Source organism: Anguilla anguilla, chromosome 15 (genome assembly GCF_013347855.1).
Source record: "Anguilla anguilla isolate fAngAng1 chromosome 15, fAngAng1.pri, whole genome shotgun sequence".
NCBI classification, from domain to species: Eukaryota; Metazoa; Chordata; class Actinopteri; order Anguilliformes; family Anguillidae; genus Anguilla; species Anguilla anguilla.
In genome coordinates, this window is record NC_049215.1 from 22265629 (window position 1) to 22282361 (window position 16733).

The following is a 16733-nucleotide window of genomic DNA, read 5'->3' on the forward strand; positions in this document are numbered from 1 at the left end:
AAACCAGTTGTGTAGCTGCATTGTAAGGACTAGGGAGCCACGTAGGAAGGATGTAGTGAGCACAATTGCAGGGCCCCTCTGTCATTTTTCATTACACAGTTGAAGGCCACGCAACTCCAGTTTTAGGAACTGCAGTCCAATGGGATTTCCAACACTTCATCACTGGAGATTCTCACACACTCGGGGAGTGATGCTAAAGTTTACGCATGCAGGACCCTCCAGCACCAGGGCTGTACTGTAGGGGCAGAGAGGGAGACCAGCAGCAGGTCGTCTGGGAGCTTGCTGAAAAAAACTGATTTGTGATTCGAAGGCTGTCCTTAACTGAACCGTCTCACCTGGGTTAAACTCAGAAGCCAGGCCTGGAGTTCGGGTCTAATATGGCATGCGGCAGAAGGGCAATGTGTGATGTCACCCTCCCTTCTCTCCCGCAGATTACTGTGATGAACCGTTGGTGGCGCCTTTGCCTCAGTCCTCCTTCGAGAGCTCGTCCAAGTCCTCCAACAGTCACTCCCCGTACCTCGCCAAGCTCAACAGCCGAGACGGTGAGTTAGACCATACCATTAGTTATTTGTGTCAGATTGTATTTAGGATATCAATGAATGTTAGGAGAAGCTTTAAGGAGGCTCAGGTAAGAACGCAGAGGAACTGTAGGTTTCTGGTTGATGGATATCTCCAGTAACCCCAAGTTACACTGTGAAGATAGTTGGGGGCACAGAGAGAAGACTAATGGATTAATTTCATCAATCTAATGGGTATGCTGCTTTGCTTCGAGTTTTTACCCACAAATCTTAGACACCAACTCGATTTCACAATTCACAGAAACAATAGAAATAACAAAGAAAGATTCTGTCACACTACAGTGTACACATTACGATTTGTACTGAGCGGACAGCATCTTTTTTATTTTGCAATAAACTATAATTTTATTGCTCTCCGTACACCCACAGAAGAACTCTTTACACATTTTCTGACAGTGTGAAACATTTTTTTCTGTGACCTTCTACTGAAATGAACAAATCATATGTAATTTTTCTTTAAATGTGACACTCTCTCTGAAGGGTATAGCACCATTAAGATCAGATTCACGCATCTAGACCGACTTGTTTTCTTCACAAGCTTAGTACAGATACCTGGATTAAATCAACATTTTGTCCTTAATTAAATGTGCCTGTGATTAAATAAATTAACAGTTTTTTTTTGGAACAGCCAAGTCTTGTTTCATTTTTCATCATTTACCAGCACAATATTTTTTGGAAGATTTGAAAATAAATTTTATGCACAAAGGCTAGCCAAGTCCTGACCAGGCAGTCCATCTGCTTTTCCGGAACATTGCTTCTCGCCGTAACAGGGCAGCCTGTGAACAGCAGCATGTGCTGTTCTGCCCCAGCCCAAAGCTTTTGGCAGTCCACAGGCCGTGGGCTTTTTTTTTCAGGCACATAGAGTGTGTGTGCAGATACGGTGAGATAGTGTTCACCTCAGGGCCTGTGCATGTGTGCCCATGCAGTCTGCCAGAGGCAGCAGATGACCCTGGCATTCCTGTGGAGGTGAGATGATGTCACCCGTTTATGCTCCAACTCAACATGCTTAAGCACTTTGAAAGTCAGGTCTCTTTCAGATTGCATACTTCTAATATTCAAGGTGTAAGGGCACAGCGTCAGTCACTGTGAATATTTTTACATGTCTATTTAGATAAAATGCAAACTATGACATATCTCCTCTCTAATCAATGTATAGTTTTAATCCAAATCCTCTATTTTACAACCTATTTAGCAGTTTATTCAGAATTCATGCCAGCTTTACAATAAATTGAATGTATGTGGTTCTTTAAAATTATTATTATTTAAAATTAAAAATTTTTAAAAATCTTTACAAAATCACAAATTGAGTACTCAAAGGTGTTTTTCTTATGATCCTGCAAATTGATGCCTTATTTATATTTCCTATCACATACAGTGAGTATTGTTTGTTTGCTGAATGATAATACCTGTGCTACTGTATTGTCATGTACAAACGTTGTTCATAAGCGGTCCTTAAAGCACCTGTTTCATGGTTAACATATTTATGTACAGTTACAACACACTGGTGTTATGCTATTTCTGTGAATTCTACACAATACTTGTTAATTATCATATATTGTCTTGAGGGCAAAACAAACAGCACCATTATGCAAGGCCTATAGCACTAAACAGGCTTTTTAACAGCCAAGGGGATCAATGTGTTTTTCAGGTTTGTTGAGCGTTCTAAAGGTGTCTGCTGGAGCAGTCCTCTGGAGATGGAGACAACATTCATTAGTGCTGTGCTCAGCACATTATTCTCTGTGTTCCTAAGCATTTAAAACACCTTATGTAATATAAAAAAAGACTTGGTGTTTCTTAACTATGGTCCTGAGGGAATGCCCATTGATGCTGTCTTTTGTTCGATGGTTAGATCTGATTGAGCTGGTAATCAAATTCTGATTGGTAGAATTGGTAACACCCTCATGAGTTAGTTTACTATAAGACTTCTGTAAAAGACATGTTGGAGATATGCATAATGCAAATAAGAGGGCTCTTTAATATAATTTAATTCACATCTACTACTTGAACAGATTGGTGGCTGTTGGCTGAATGAAGCCTAATTTGTTTTCGATCTGAGGCAAAAGAAACAACTAATTAAGTAGTTACTTTATCGTAAACAAATGAATTAGACAGACCTGTAACGTTGCTCACTTGAATAACAGCTGCATATGACCAGAACATCTGACAAAATACCTTGTGATACTTGAAAATATAAACAAAATGCTTCACTCATTTAAAAAAGGTTATTCAGGGGTGCTGAAACCCTGATAAATAGCAAACTATATAGAAGGATAAGGACTGCACACCAATATTACTATTTAGATTTAATACGTTTTTGGATACACAAATGTTTCAAAATGGCATTGCTACATGATTCTACACCGTCATGTCACATGACATCACGCCAGTAGATAACATTGATATGACCAGAATTGCTGCTACCTTTGCCATATTTCTACCCACTTCTCTCACTGTTGCAATAAGCGCAGCTTTGGGGAGAAAGTCACACTCATGTTCTTTTCTTTTTTTAATCCCTCTGGCAGCACAATACAACAGTTACATGCAAAACAAGGGCCATAAAACATGGCAGCAAACTCATAAATGCTGGTGTGCCACGGTTTGCTTTATTCTAGTTGTTCAACAGCGCTCACAGAAGAAAGGCAAGATTTTATGCCACAGCCACAAGCCCGCAGAGATGCCGAACAATGAACCACCCACACAATGCAAAGCAAAGCTGTGTGGTGGTGAATGCCTGGCCTCTGGACTAAAAGGTTATCTGGACTGAGCAGAGGCCTTTGCACAAGATGCACCCCAGGAAGGCAGCATTCGAACAGCCAGTCTGGAATCAAAGTGCCCCTCGGTTTCTTTGTGTGTTGTCTGCTGGGCCAGTGTCGTGTATCAGAGGCTCACACCTGTCAAAGCTAGGAGCAGAGCTACCTCCCCAACCCATCCCTGTACAAAATTTCCCATCATGCCTCACTGTTCACCACGGTACATTCTGGCTCTTACACTCAGTCCCCTAAGCAAAATGTGCTAATTGTACCAACTGCAATTAATGTAATGTAATTAGCCCATGTGACGTATGGGTCTTTTTGTTCAGTTTCAAATTCTGTGTAATCATCTAATTTGTGCATATACGCACACATGCACGCATGTTCATGTTTCTAAGATTTTTTTTTTTCCCCCATAAAGCCATCAGCCTGGAAAAAAACAATATAAGCAATTAGCAAAGAGGAAGACATACGTAGTTGTTTTGGCACCGCAGTGTCAATTCCTTGGCATCATAGAACTCGCTATAATTGGGGACTGGCCTGCCATGTGGGGACAGAAAGAAAACATGTTTGGGAAGCTTGTTTTCCTTTGTTGCGAACAAGCTGCTCTGACTTCAATGCGCAGCGCACATCAAAGTGCTGAGGCGAGCTCAAGGGGACGTGCGGCCTCCCTGTAAAACCAGGCAGGGCTGCAGCGTGTCACTGAGGCACCGCTGCCTCTCGCACAGCTACACTGGCTGCCGGAATTCCCTGGGACACCCGAAGAAACGTTAGCCGGAAACTCTAATGCACTGTTGAATTGCTATCTTGCCTTTGTCAAATGACTCTGATTTAATCCATGTCTTGCTTCTTGAGATGCAGTCTTTGTTTAACATGCTGAAAGAGATCATTTTTAATTGCAATCTCTCACCAGTGGTCTCACATATTTGCTTGTTTATATTTTTTGTACCACTTTGGGTAAGAGGACCAAGGAGGCGTGTAAATCCAAATAATATTTTAGTCACCATAACAAAATTTCCTCACACAGGGTAATTAATACATGGAATGACTTGAGGGGATATTTACAGGCATCATAAGCAAGGTTGCCAAGATGATTTCTAACTGTTACGCCAACACAATGGCAACCAGAGAAGCCAGATCATGGCAGTACATTACTGCACTGTCTCAAAAGAAAACTAGTCACTAAGAAGATACAGCAGTTAATCTTTGGAGAAGAGTCCATCTAGAAATCAGAATGACCTGATATTATGTTTTTATCGTAGCAACATCTTTAATATAGTGTATATTCTGGGCTTTTATAAAAGTGGTTCTGGCGTAGCTATAGTTTTACCAAGCTGAAGAAATCTGTACAACTAACTACAGCTCCCACTTGAACACTCACTGCCTGTGATAACTCCTGGGTAGTCCTGGAGTCGGCTTCCAATTTACTGCGATGCTCCAAGATTGAAGAGTGGGCATGATACAGGCGTACTAATAAACACACACCATAAGGACAGCCTGTAAGTATAGAAAAATACTAGTCATCCTGTGCTCTCAAAAATAGAAGAAAATGAAAAAATGAAGAATTGTATTTTTTTCCTCTCTCCTCCTGAGGGGCTGCATAAAGTGCAAGATAGGGAGGTGTACTTATTAAACTTGTAACACATTTGCAATTACATCTCAACTGTTTAGCGGTGATTATATTCTTTTTTGTGTGAATCATGGAAATAAAACATTTTCTTTCACTTTGGTAATTTTTGCATATCCATTTAGATATTTTTTCCAACCTGAAATATATTTCATTCTCTAATTAATACATGAAATGATTTTCTCTTCTTAATTAGCTCTTTAAAACAGACACGGATTACATAGTTTTCATAAAAGGTAAGCTCTGATTAAACCTTGCATTCATAAAGGGACACACATTGTTTCTTTGCAGCTTTGTTAGGGCATGTTGTGTGAACCTCAAACTGAGCTAGTATTTGATTTTTTTTTCTTCTTTGAACTAGAAATTGAATTTGCCATTGGACAATCACTAAATTATCTCTCTCTTTCTCCCTCCCCCTCTCTCTCTCCTCCTCTCTCTGTGTCTCTCTCTTTCTCTCGCTCTGCATGCAGATCATTTTCAATTAAGATGGAACATTAAGTTCATGTTTCATAAATACAATTCTGTATCTTTCAAGCTTAGTTACTTTGCAGCCACTGTGGAAACAATGTATAGTAACAGACTTGCACAGTACAGTACATGAAGTAATTACAGTTTATTTACAGGAAGGTATGGTCTTCTTAGAAAGGTCAGATGCACTATGATTTACAGATCAGGTGCTGGCAGAAGTTATTTTATTGGCGAAAAAAGTGCTACCAAAGCTAATTTTTCCATGGCTCCATCTCACGTTCCCCGTTCTCTTTTCCCCACATAGGAGGGGGCGGGTGGGCCCCGCGGCGGGCGGACAGGCACCCGTGGCTGCAGGTGGACCTCCGGGACAGGGTGGAGGTGACGGCCGTCGCCACGCAGGGTCGCCACGGCAGCCTGGACTGGACGACGGGCTACGTGCTGCTGTTCAGCGACACGGGCCGCTCCTGGAAGCAGTACAGACAGGAGGACGGGGTGTGGGTGAGTCCGGCTTTTCCCTTCCTGGTCAACTGCGGCCCTTATGAGTGAGTGCGACCTAGTGGAACTGCCGTGGAACCACCGTGGCGTCGCGAGGCTTTGGCTTGTACTGTCGAGCCCTGTTAGCCCTGTTAGCACTGCTTTGTGGGTGCTCCTCCGCTAGACCCAGGCCACAGTGCGCGCTCAGCTGTTTGTTCTCTGTGTTTCTTTTCTTTCATATCTTACAATCTCTCAGACAAAGTTTTGTACATCTCATATTTATACTTCTTAATAAGCTTGCTGCAGTTATCAGTACCATTGCATTTTAGTGTCTGTTTTTTTAGCTGTTCTGTCTTTCCCTTCAGTATGATGTGCAGTTACTCTTTAATCTATTTGATTGTAACACTGGCGCTGGTAACCGGGGGTCGTGAGGTTGGCAATTCTGTACTTCACTCACACTGGTCACTTGAACCATGTAGTGATGTAATAACAATATCAATGGCCACTGATAGAAGCATCTTAAGATGAGGGAAATATGAAGGAGAGCATGAAATCAAAAGATGTGTTATATGGTGAAAATAATACCTACTTGTCCTCATTAATGTTTTACCGAGAAAAAAAAACAAGAATCATTTATTATGGCCACACATTAAACATACCATTAAAAGCAAAAGTAAGCAGGAACAATAAGAAGTTGTGTGGGCTTGTGTGTGTATTAAAATGTAAAAAGTGGCCTAATTCATTCATTGCACGTACTGTAACTGCATATAGGCCTCATGAAATACATTGTAATGAAATAAGGAACGAAGGTAAACGTTTTACGTAGCAAGCCCTATCAATCAAAACTGACTCTTGTGACAAGTTTTTAACTTTCCCTCTGCATTTACCACAAATGTGTTTGGTGCATGAATTGTGCTCCTTGTTACCTGTTCTCTCTTGGCCTTAATACAGTGCTGCAACTCATAAAGAATAGATTTCATCGGCTGGGTATGACATTTGATGTGTATATTTTATGAAAAAAATAAAATCAACAGGATCTGTGGAAAATGTTGCCAATTAAATGTGAGTATTTCAAAACAAAGCCCTTGACAGACGTGGCCTGTTATTTTCATTTGGCAGTTATTGTCAATTAGGAGAAATTGGGTAGATACAGTCAATGATGTAAGGTTGGCTTGTACTGAGTTTTGTTTTTTCAGTTGTGGAAAATAAAGCAATTGACTGTCCTGTAAAACAAGTGACCAAACTCTTTTTTTGCTAAATGAACGGACAGAATTTGCAAAAAATACACAGAATCATTGAATAATGTTTAATTTTTAAAGCGAATTTATTTGTTGTTGCTTGGCAGTTGTTAATGTAAATCATAGTTTAAAATGTCAATGCTGTGAAATTTCCGTCCTTGGTGCTCCAATCTTTAAGCCTTTGTTTTATTGAAAGTTCTTTTGAAATTCTGGGGAGAACAGATATTGCCTGACCCTGGTGTTCAGGATTTGTCTTAAAAATGTATGACCAAGTCTTTGCAGTTTCAAGCTTTTAACCTGGCATATTTATCCAGTCAAGAGCTACAAAAAAGCTACAAAAACTACCATGCACGGCCATAGTGAATAGATACAGAGGCATTCTCGTTGGTGCGTTGGCCCCTGCCAGCAGCTGCAGCAGACACCTCCCGTTGACAGCATGCCCACCCACACACACAGTAATTGGCTGCTCCTGCAGTAGCCAGCCGTGGAATATCATTGCAGATAATTTAGCATGTAGAGGTTCTCATAATTTAGTTCTTGCCAAGAGTTTGCATTAGTCTCTTTTTGCCTCAAATGAGGGAGCTTGTATTTGTGCATGAATGTATACATCAAAGCAGAACAGTAGAGGTGGTCATTTGCAAACAGGTGAGAATGACAAATACAGTGAGGGAAATACCAGTTCTCATGCACCAACATGTATAGATGGGCAATGTAATTATCATATTATCATATATATATATATATATATATATATATATATATATATATATATATATATACTATATGGCCTAAAGTATGTTGTCACCTGACATCCAACATGGTGTTGATCCACCATTTTCTGCTATAACAACCTACACTGTTCTGGGAAGGCTTTATACTAGATGTTGGAGCATTGCTGCAGGGATTTGCTTCCATTCAGCCCGAAGAGCATCATAGTGAGGTTGGGCACTGATTGGGTGATTAGGCCTGGCTCCCAGTTGGTTTTCCAGTTGATCCCGATGGTGTTGGATGGAGTTGTGGTCAGGGCTCTTCGCAGGCCAGTCAAGTTCTTCCACATTGTTCTCAACAAAACCATTTCTATATGGACCTCACTGTGTGCATTGTCATGGTGAAACAGGAAAGTGCCTTCCCCAAACAGTTGAACAGCGCCAGACCAAGTGATGTCTAGATACTTTGGGTCATATTGGGTGTATATATACAGTAACTACAGTAATTTTAATTTGAGAAAAATATTATTTTGTTGGATTCCATTCTGAAGTAGTAAATGTGAGAAAAGTGTTATTTTGGTAGATTCCATTTTAAAGAAGTACATTTTCCACATATTTGAGAATAAAATATAGCCCAGTACTTGTATTATGTATTTTACACAGTCTTTTATATATATATATATATATATACATATATATATTTATCAAGAGTGTGAATACTTATGGAGGGTACTGAATCTATGGGTTCAAATGGCTTAACCAGGCATAAATATGAATATACAGTATTTACACCAGCATTCTTGAAAATAACTTAACATAACCTTTTCCATTAATTTCAGCAGCTTGAGCGTTTGTAATACTGTGTTAGAACTCAGGGGAAAATGTGATGCATTCCACAATATAGCATTCAAGGTTAAGAATGGGGCTGCTAACTGGAGGCCTAAGTCAACACAAGTGGAATTCAACAGCAAAGCAAAAGTATCTCATTCAAAATTCATTTTGCTGATACTTCTTGCCCACTTTCAAACTTCATATTCAAAGGAAGCTACCTTGTGTTTGAAAACAGAAACCCTGAGACTATGGAAGGCTGAAAGCCTCTCACAGGACAGCATGAATATACTAAAATGCTAGGGGAGAACAAGGCCTGCTCTTGCATGTCTCTTCCCCTGCATGGTCCTGCAGTTTTCATTTTCCCAGGACCCCCATATGGAAACTGAGTCACCCCAGGGAAACTGGAGGTTTTTGACAGAGCAGGCTTGTTAAGGTACAATTATGTCACAGTTTCTGATTAAACAATGTTTTGTTATGCCCTTGGAGGAAATGAGCCATGGAATGAAGGTGGGAATTAAATGCGCAAGTGTATCTGGCTACTGCTCCTGCCTCTCCCGCTCTTTTTGCTGAGATAATGCCTCAGGTTGCTGCTACTTGAACCCACTCTGCTGTGCATTAACATATTACCCTCTGGCAGAACAACACATATATAAAGATTCCATGGGTATACGTTACAAATCGTGGGCTGTTGTGTATTCCCCTGTGTGTTTTATTTTTAGCCTGTTTTCCTCCCTATTTCTGATACTCAGTATTGGCCATAGGCCTGTCTAATTTTAAGCTGTCCATCAATTCTGGTGGGAATTTGGGCGAATCCACCAACAAGTACGTACAGTAATAAAAAAGAAAAAAACACTTGAACCACAGTGTTGGATGATCACAATGATCAAGTGATGTCATAGGCCAATAGTCGACCCTGTTGGTATTTGAGATCCAAAATATTCATGCATAAATCTTGAAGTCTAAACTGAAGTATGTTAGTATGGACCACAGCTATAGTGCCTCTGTTAGACCAAAATTTTTAGTATGAATTAATGCATGCTTCAATGGGGGAAAAATCTCATCATTCCTTGTAAGAAAATATTCCAAGAAAAAGATTTCAATTTTGAAGGGATTTTTAAAAATTAATTTTAGCTGTTGGTTCGAATCTTGAGATAACTAAATACCCAGAGTCTGATACATATGTACACCATGGTGTTGAGCAGTATGCTTGTGCATCAGAGCTCTGGCTCTCTCGGCTACACTCCCTCAGGCTCTTTTTTAACTTGTGAGGAACTCAAGAGGTCCAATACTTTATCTTTGTATACTTTTATACAATATGTTATCTGACTTGGTACTCAGAGGTCCCTTGAGACGTGGAATCTGTTGCTAGAAACTCAATCTTGAGACTTGTAACCAAACTCAGCTCTCAGTGGACCCTTAAGACTTGGAATGTTAAGAAACTCAATCTTAAGACATGTTACCTAACTCAGTACTCAGGGTTTTGCAAGACCTGGAATGTGCTTCTCAGAAACTCAATCATGAGCCTTGCACCCAGCCCCGGGTGAGTCGCTGGACCCTAACTCCAAGACTCAAGAACACGTACCCCAGTGCCCGGGACACCACACCAAAATGTATGCACCATGGTCTGTATACGAACAGCGGTCGTAATTGCTTGTAGTGCTGCGGACAGAGCGGGGGATATTTAGGAAGGAGTTGGGCATACTGGGGCATGTTCTTTTATATTGGCATAAATGAAGACAGTAAAACCCCAAACATACCAGTACTAACATACACATGTAAGTCTTAATACACACATCGTAACACATGTGAGTCCTGATACACATATGTCTCAGCACAATAAATATGATAACAACATACCCAGATTTTCCTTGAATGTTTCTTTGGGCTTTCCTTAAATACAATCCTGCACAGGCCCTTCCTCACTGCATGGTTCCCTTTGTTTTCCCGAATAAGGTCTGGACAGGAATAGACATGTAAACCCTGCTCCACCACTAAGAGACCCCTCCTATTCAGGAAGAGGAAGATAGAAACTACATAGGGAACACCCCCATAATTTAGTGATGGTAATAAGAAGCTTTGTATGATGGTACGTGATCTCATGATTGTACCTATCATTTCTTTAGATACTTTTCTATAGAGGTCTATGTGGTGGTCCCTTCATGATCCAGACACTCATGTAGGCAAACCAATCTTCCACAATTATCTTTCTGATCACATTCCCACATTTATTCCTATCCATATGCATCTAATCACGCCTCTTTCACATTCAGGTCCACATTCATGCACATTTCTTCTGACCTTCTTACAAGTGTTAACTTTTAATGTTATCATAACTTTGCTAGCTAGCTACAGAATCACCATAGCCATGTAACAATGGATTTACTGTAATAAACATGGCTATGCAAAAACACCAAAGCAAAATGTTCACAGATACAGTGTAGGAGGGAAGCAGTGACCCCTAGACTGATCCATATTTATGCAGTGCCTCAGGCACTATTCCCACTGGGGATAAGACACAACAAACATCAGCTGTGCATTCTCAGTATAAATTTTACAGTTCTTATATATACTGAATGACATTCTCACAGCACCTACAGAAGCGTCTATTTGTATGGTGGTGGTTGCACTCCCTCACTTGTTTACCACCCCAATGTAACTCCTATCCAGTCAACATAGTCCAGTTTCATTGCTGTCATGTCATTGCAGTTCGTGCCATGGCTGCATCCGGCTGAATCATTTATTCTTACCACATTAATACTTACAGAGCTCTATTTTCCTTTCCCCTTAAAATGAAAAATAAATACACGAAAGTCAACTAAACTCTGTGAGAGCACTTTGAATGCCCAAAATATGCTGTGGTTGTGTTGGCTGTTTTAGTTACAAATTTATGTTTGTGTTGAAAAACATTTTGCTCAGAAAAACCTTGGATAGTGGTAGTGTGACGGAAAATATGACAGCTAAGTCGCTATGAGGAGACTCTAACATGATTCAGTTTCATGGGAGCCATTGATCTGCATTGTGCAACATTCACTGGTTTGTCATGCTGGTCAGATGCTTAAAGGCTTTTCCATAGGCAATTAAGTCGACACTAAACGTCTTGCAGTTTCATGAGAGCATGTCACAGCTAAGCAGAAGATTTTACTTAGCTAGACTTTTTACATCCTGGTGGTTTTAATGTAGACAAACTGCATGCACAACGTTAAATTGCAGAAGCCTGCTTCTAGCTGCTGCAGGTGTGCTTGGATACACCGTAACCTATTTGCTTGAACTCAATGACTGTAAGTCTTCCCGAATTTTGGAAAATCAACACGCAAATGGGACAGAAATGAGCAAAAATTCTGAATTAAAGCCTGGGTTTTTAGAAGTTTTTCAGGTGTGCACAGAGAGGTGTTTTCCAGCATCATAACCTTCCCTGCAATTGTGAAGCTACACCTTGTGTAATTATACACTGCAATCACATCTCTCATTGCTAATTTATTCACATTCTAAAACAGATGTCCCTCAAGTATTTCCTAAATCCAGGGCTTAAGACCAAAATAATAAAAGAGTGTGTAATGCCTTGAACAGGTGATGTTACATCATGTTAGTGTGTGATTTGCATGTGAATTCATCACCCAGTTGAGTTTGGCCTGCTGGTGTCTCTTATGCAGTTACAAGCAAAAAGCAAGTTATGTGCATACCATAACCATATTTCTGATGATTATTAGTGTTTGTGAGCAAGTGATCTTTACTGTTCAGGATGAATGCATAGTAATGGTGGAACAGTGTATTTAAACTTTCTGAATGACCACATAGACCAAAAAAGAAAAACCCCACATCTGAAATCTGGTGATATTAAATCTGTAATGTTACCATGCTGCCATAATTTGCGAAGGATATTTTGCATCATAACAGTATTAATTAGCACACACGAATATCCCAGCATCCACACATCCTCTGGGCAGGAGCGCAGTTCAGTTGCAGAGAAGGCGGTGAACCTGGAGAGATTGCAGAGGGTAGGTGGGTGCGATTCACAGTGTTTGTAAAGGAGCACAGTTCTGCACTCTGATCTCATCTTGTGAGAGGAGAGGTTGTGCAGTGTTTTTCATGCTGCTCTATGCTACACTCCTTTAACCCCTTGAGGATCTCCAGGGCTGGCTGGTGGGCTGACCTTTGGCAGTCATGGGGCGAGGTGCACGGGTATGTTGTGGATGTTGAAAGCAGGGGTGAAATGAGTGGCACTGCTGAGCCTTTAGATGCTTTTTCTTCAAATGTACACGGCCAATGCAGCAGCTAATACAATTTTCTGCCAGCTTGAAGACCGCAGTTCCTTTCATGTACTGCACAATATTTCCTACTTTCTCCAACCTTTCCTGCAGCTTTATATGAAAGTAAAAATAAAATTTTAGCAATAGTGGCAATGGTGGCAGTTATGAATGTGAAACAATATTGGCCATGTGTGATATACATACGAGAGATTTTCCACTTGGTTTGGTAAAGAACTAATCCCTGCTCCCAATGACTCCAACGCTGTGACTGATAAGATTCTGGGAATGCCACGGGTTCAAACGCTATCTGTTAAAGCTGACCAAAAACCCTGATTACCATTTTAACCAAAGCCTGACGCGATGAAACAAATTCCTCTGGAATTCCTAAAAGACTTCTCGGAGAGCCTTGCCCCATCTTTGTCGGTGGCCGCTATGAGTCACTGAATTGCTGTTGTCACCTTTCAGGTCTGTATTTATGATTATTTATGTATGATTTCAGAAAGGCATTCAGGGTTACGGCTCAGCAGTGCATAAACTTGATGCATTTAGATTTTATTGCTTCTTGAAGTAGACGTGCACAGTTGAAATTGGCTCAAATTTCTCAATGGTTAGGTTTGACTCCTGCAGTACCATTTCTTTACCCATAAACTGTAAATGGTATGTAGTTTATCTCATTTGCTTTATTTCTTTTTTCTGCTAGCTGATAGCTAACTTTATCTTTGAACATATTGCTTGTAGACTGCTGAATTATATGGATATGCTGTAACACTTGATTTTTTAACACCTTTTTTTTTTTTTTTAAAGGAGTCCAACTGGCAGTTACTTCTTAACCATTTGGTAAATCTTCATCTATTAGTAGAAGTCATTCTATTTGCATTTTAGAGATATTGACTGTAGATATCTGCTCTGAAATGCAGATATCTACAGTCAAACTGAAGTGTTTATGTGAGTTCTGATTCCAGTGCATGATGTAACACATTTACAGTCCTTGTGGGTGTACGGCTGAGGCTCCATGAATGTGCAGTGTATGCAGACATGGACCAAATCATGAATCATTTTCAGTCCTAAAATTAAAAGACAAGCCTGTCACCTGGCTCATTAGTTGTTTTCCTTTGAGGGCTCTTTTTAATAGAGTACGGAATTTGCTGAAATACATTTAATAATTCCTTTAGGTCTGAGTACTGAAACAAGGCTGTGAAATGTGGTCAAACATGTAATTGCAATAATGCTGCGATTCCCACATCACCACTGTTGCCCCCCTCCCCCCGACCCCCTCCCCCACATACCACCAGTTATGCAGAATGGTTAGCAAAAGCAGAGGCTCTTTATGTCACTTGCTAGGAAGCAAAAAAATAAAATCCCCTTCTGGGTATAGCCTTGGTGTAAATGCCCTTCTGGGTATAGCCTATGTGTAAATGCCTGGTTGCTGTGTTGCTGTAGCAGGATCTATTCCTGCCACCTTTTCCTGTCTTCTAGGCTCTGGGAGTCTCGTGTAATGAGCTCTGAGCTTTGGAGAAGGCACTACGAGAGGGGGAAATGGCTAAAAATACCAGGGAAACCAGGAGGTCGCTCTCAATGAGCCGCTAATGATCCGATTAAGTGAGCCAAAAGCCTGGGGAGCTCCTGGCACAAACGCAGCCCCCTGGGTGATTGTGCAGGTGTGGAAGTAATCAGGTATGATATGGTGCTATCTGATATTACATTTCAGTCCTTTAAAGGGATAATCATCAGAAAGATTTGTCTTGTGATAGTAGTGTCCATATGGATACATTTCTGGGCTTTTCATGCACTTAATAAATTAAGTAGTTTAAACAGTAACACAAATGGCAGTTAGAGGTGCCATTTTCACGTCACTGACAGGAAATGTATCGCAAAGGCTTTTGTAAAGATCCTTACGTTGTTTCTCTTCGCGTACAGCTAACGGCGTTGATCTCTGTACCCTGGAATCTCATCCCATTTCTGTGTCTCATTTAAATGAAAGTGAAAAATTAAATAATAATGAATTTACATGAAGTCATGTGATGTGTACAGTCAACATACTCCTACAGATTCTCATTGTTCAGGACTTACTCATACATACGTATATTTCCTCTCATGCACCTCAGACACCCACCAAAGGCAGCTGTGGACGTTTAACCCGTCCTTTTACCCTGGGATTTTTAAGCAGCCTGCTCCAAAGTTGTTTCATGCTGTTAGAACTGTGAAGGCAAACCGCTACCTCGGGTCTGCGGATGTGCATGTCAGGCTGACGTTAACTGAGACTCGGGAATCTGCCATTGGAGAGGAAGCGCTTAATTAACAGGACCAATCCGTCACACTCGGGAGGGGCAGGGACGGAAACGGTGAGGGCAGCGTAGTCAACGGAGAGCTGTTTACAGCCCAGCCTGCCCCCTTTGATGTGATGGGAGTTAAAGTCTCGCCGGTAGGGTTCTGGCAGTGTTAGCGGCAGTGGCCAGGGAACTGGCCTACTGAACGGGTAGGCTTTCTCACAGGATTTCCATGAATAGCCAGCCATATGGACAGTATGCAAAAGGCAATATTTTAGTTGAAGTGGGTCTTATGTAGTATTCATTGTAATTAATAATGCATCACAACCATTGACATAAGGACATGGAAATATCATGTGCTTACAGCAGCTGGTTTCCTTGGGTCATGTGACATATGATGTTATATCACATCTTATTTGGTCATAATGGAAAGGAATGCATATGGCAGGGTTATTCTTCTGTTATTCATGTCTTCTATAATTACTGTCTACAATATCTAAATAAATCTATGAATGATGAAATATAAATGCTCATTATACAATCTGAATCCTTTTTTCCTTTTTTGGAAAACCAAATTAAAGTAATTATGTTTTTTTTTTTATTTCCCCACGATCATTTCCATTACTCTATTTGTATGGATAATAATAGAAAGGGACCATGCCATACATGTGTGCGATGTGTGTGTGTGTGCGTGCAGGCGCGTGTGTATGTGTGTGCGTTTGTCCATGTGTTTCCTGTGGCTTGGCCTGTGTTCTAGAGGCTAATGATTTAAATCCTGATTCAAGTAGGACACTTCTGCCATCCAATATTTCACTGCATTTCATGAATATGTCCTCGTATTAACAAGCTCCTTGGTTCTAATTCAGCAATGGAATTTTAATTATTTTTCAAACTTGGTAGAGCACCATTGAATTTTCAATATAATTTAGTGGTTACAAAAGAAATGCCGTTGTTTTATAAGTAACATTTCCATGCTTGGCCCCCGAGATATAGCTTTTATGCATTAGAACCCTGGAATGAATACATTTTTGAGTGGAAAGTCCATCTGTGTTCGAAATTTCCTGAAAAATGCAGATGCCACATCGATACTCTTAGCACATCCGATTTTATCAGAGCCATCCAGCCAAATTCTTTCTCTGAGCTTCACTCATAGGGTGTGTACAATAGATGCCATTTAAGAGGAGCAAATGAAATGAGTCTACTGCAAGACTGCTCGACTAAACTGTGTGTGTGTGTCTGTGTGTGTGTGCGTGCTTGTGTGAATTGAGTGCGTAAATATGACATTAACTTGGGGATCCTGACAGGCTTAGTTCACTGTGCGGGCAAGCTTGCTGCTGTAGGCACAGGTTCAAACATTTGCTATGCTGTTTGTCAACTACGATGGAGTTTTCAGTGGCGAAACACAACTTGTGTCGATAGTGGTGTGGAGGGTTTATCTGCTAGGGTTCCTTTGGGCACTTCATAAAGACAAAATGTTTAGCACATGTCAGGTGCCCTCAATCGACCAGCTGCCGTCACTGGGATATTCTTCAAATCATTTTTGTAT

The 16733-nt window shown here is 40.6% G+C and overlaps 1 protein-coding gene across 3 annotated transcripts in view; it reads left to right on the forward strand.

Moving 5' to 3' along the window:
• The window catches only part of LOC118214568 (contactin-associated protein-like 5), a 150034-nt gene that overhangs the window by 74382 nt on the left and 58919 nt on the right, over nt 1–16733 (forward strand). For all 3 annotated transcript variants that reach the window (XM_035394642.1, XM_035394643.1, XM_035394641.1), the window contains 2 exons: nt 432–542; nt 5728–5921. In XM_035394642.1, the coding sequence (XP_035250533.1) occupies nt 432–542; nt 5728–5921 (305 nt within the window). The remainder of the gene's footprint in view (nt 1–431; nt 543–5727; nt 5922–16733) is intronic.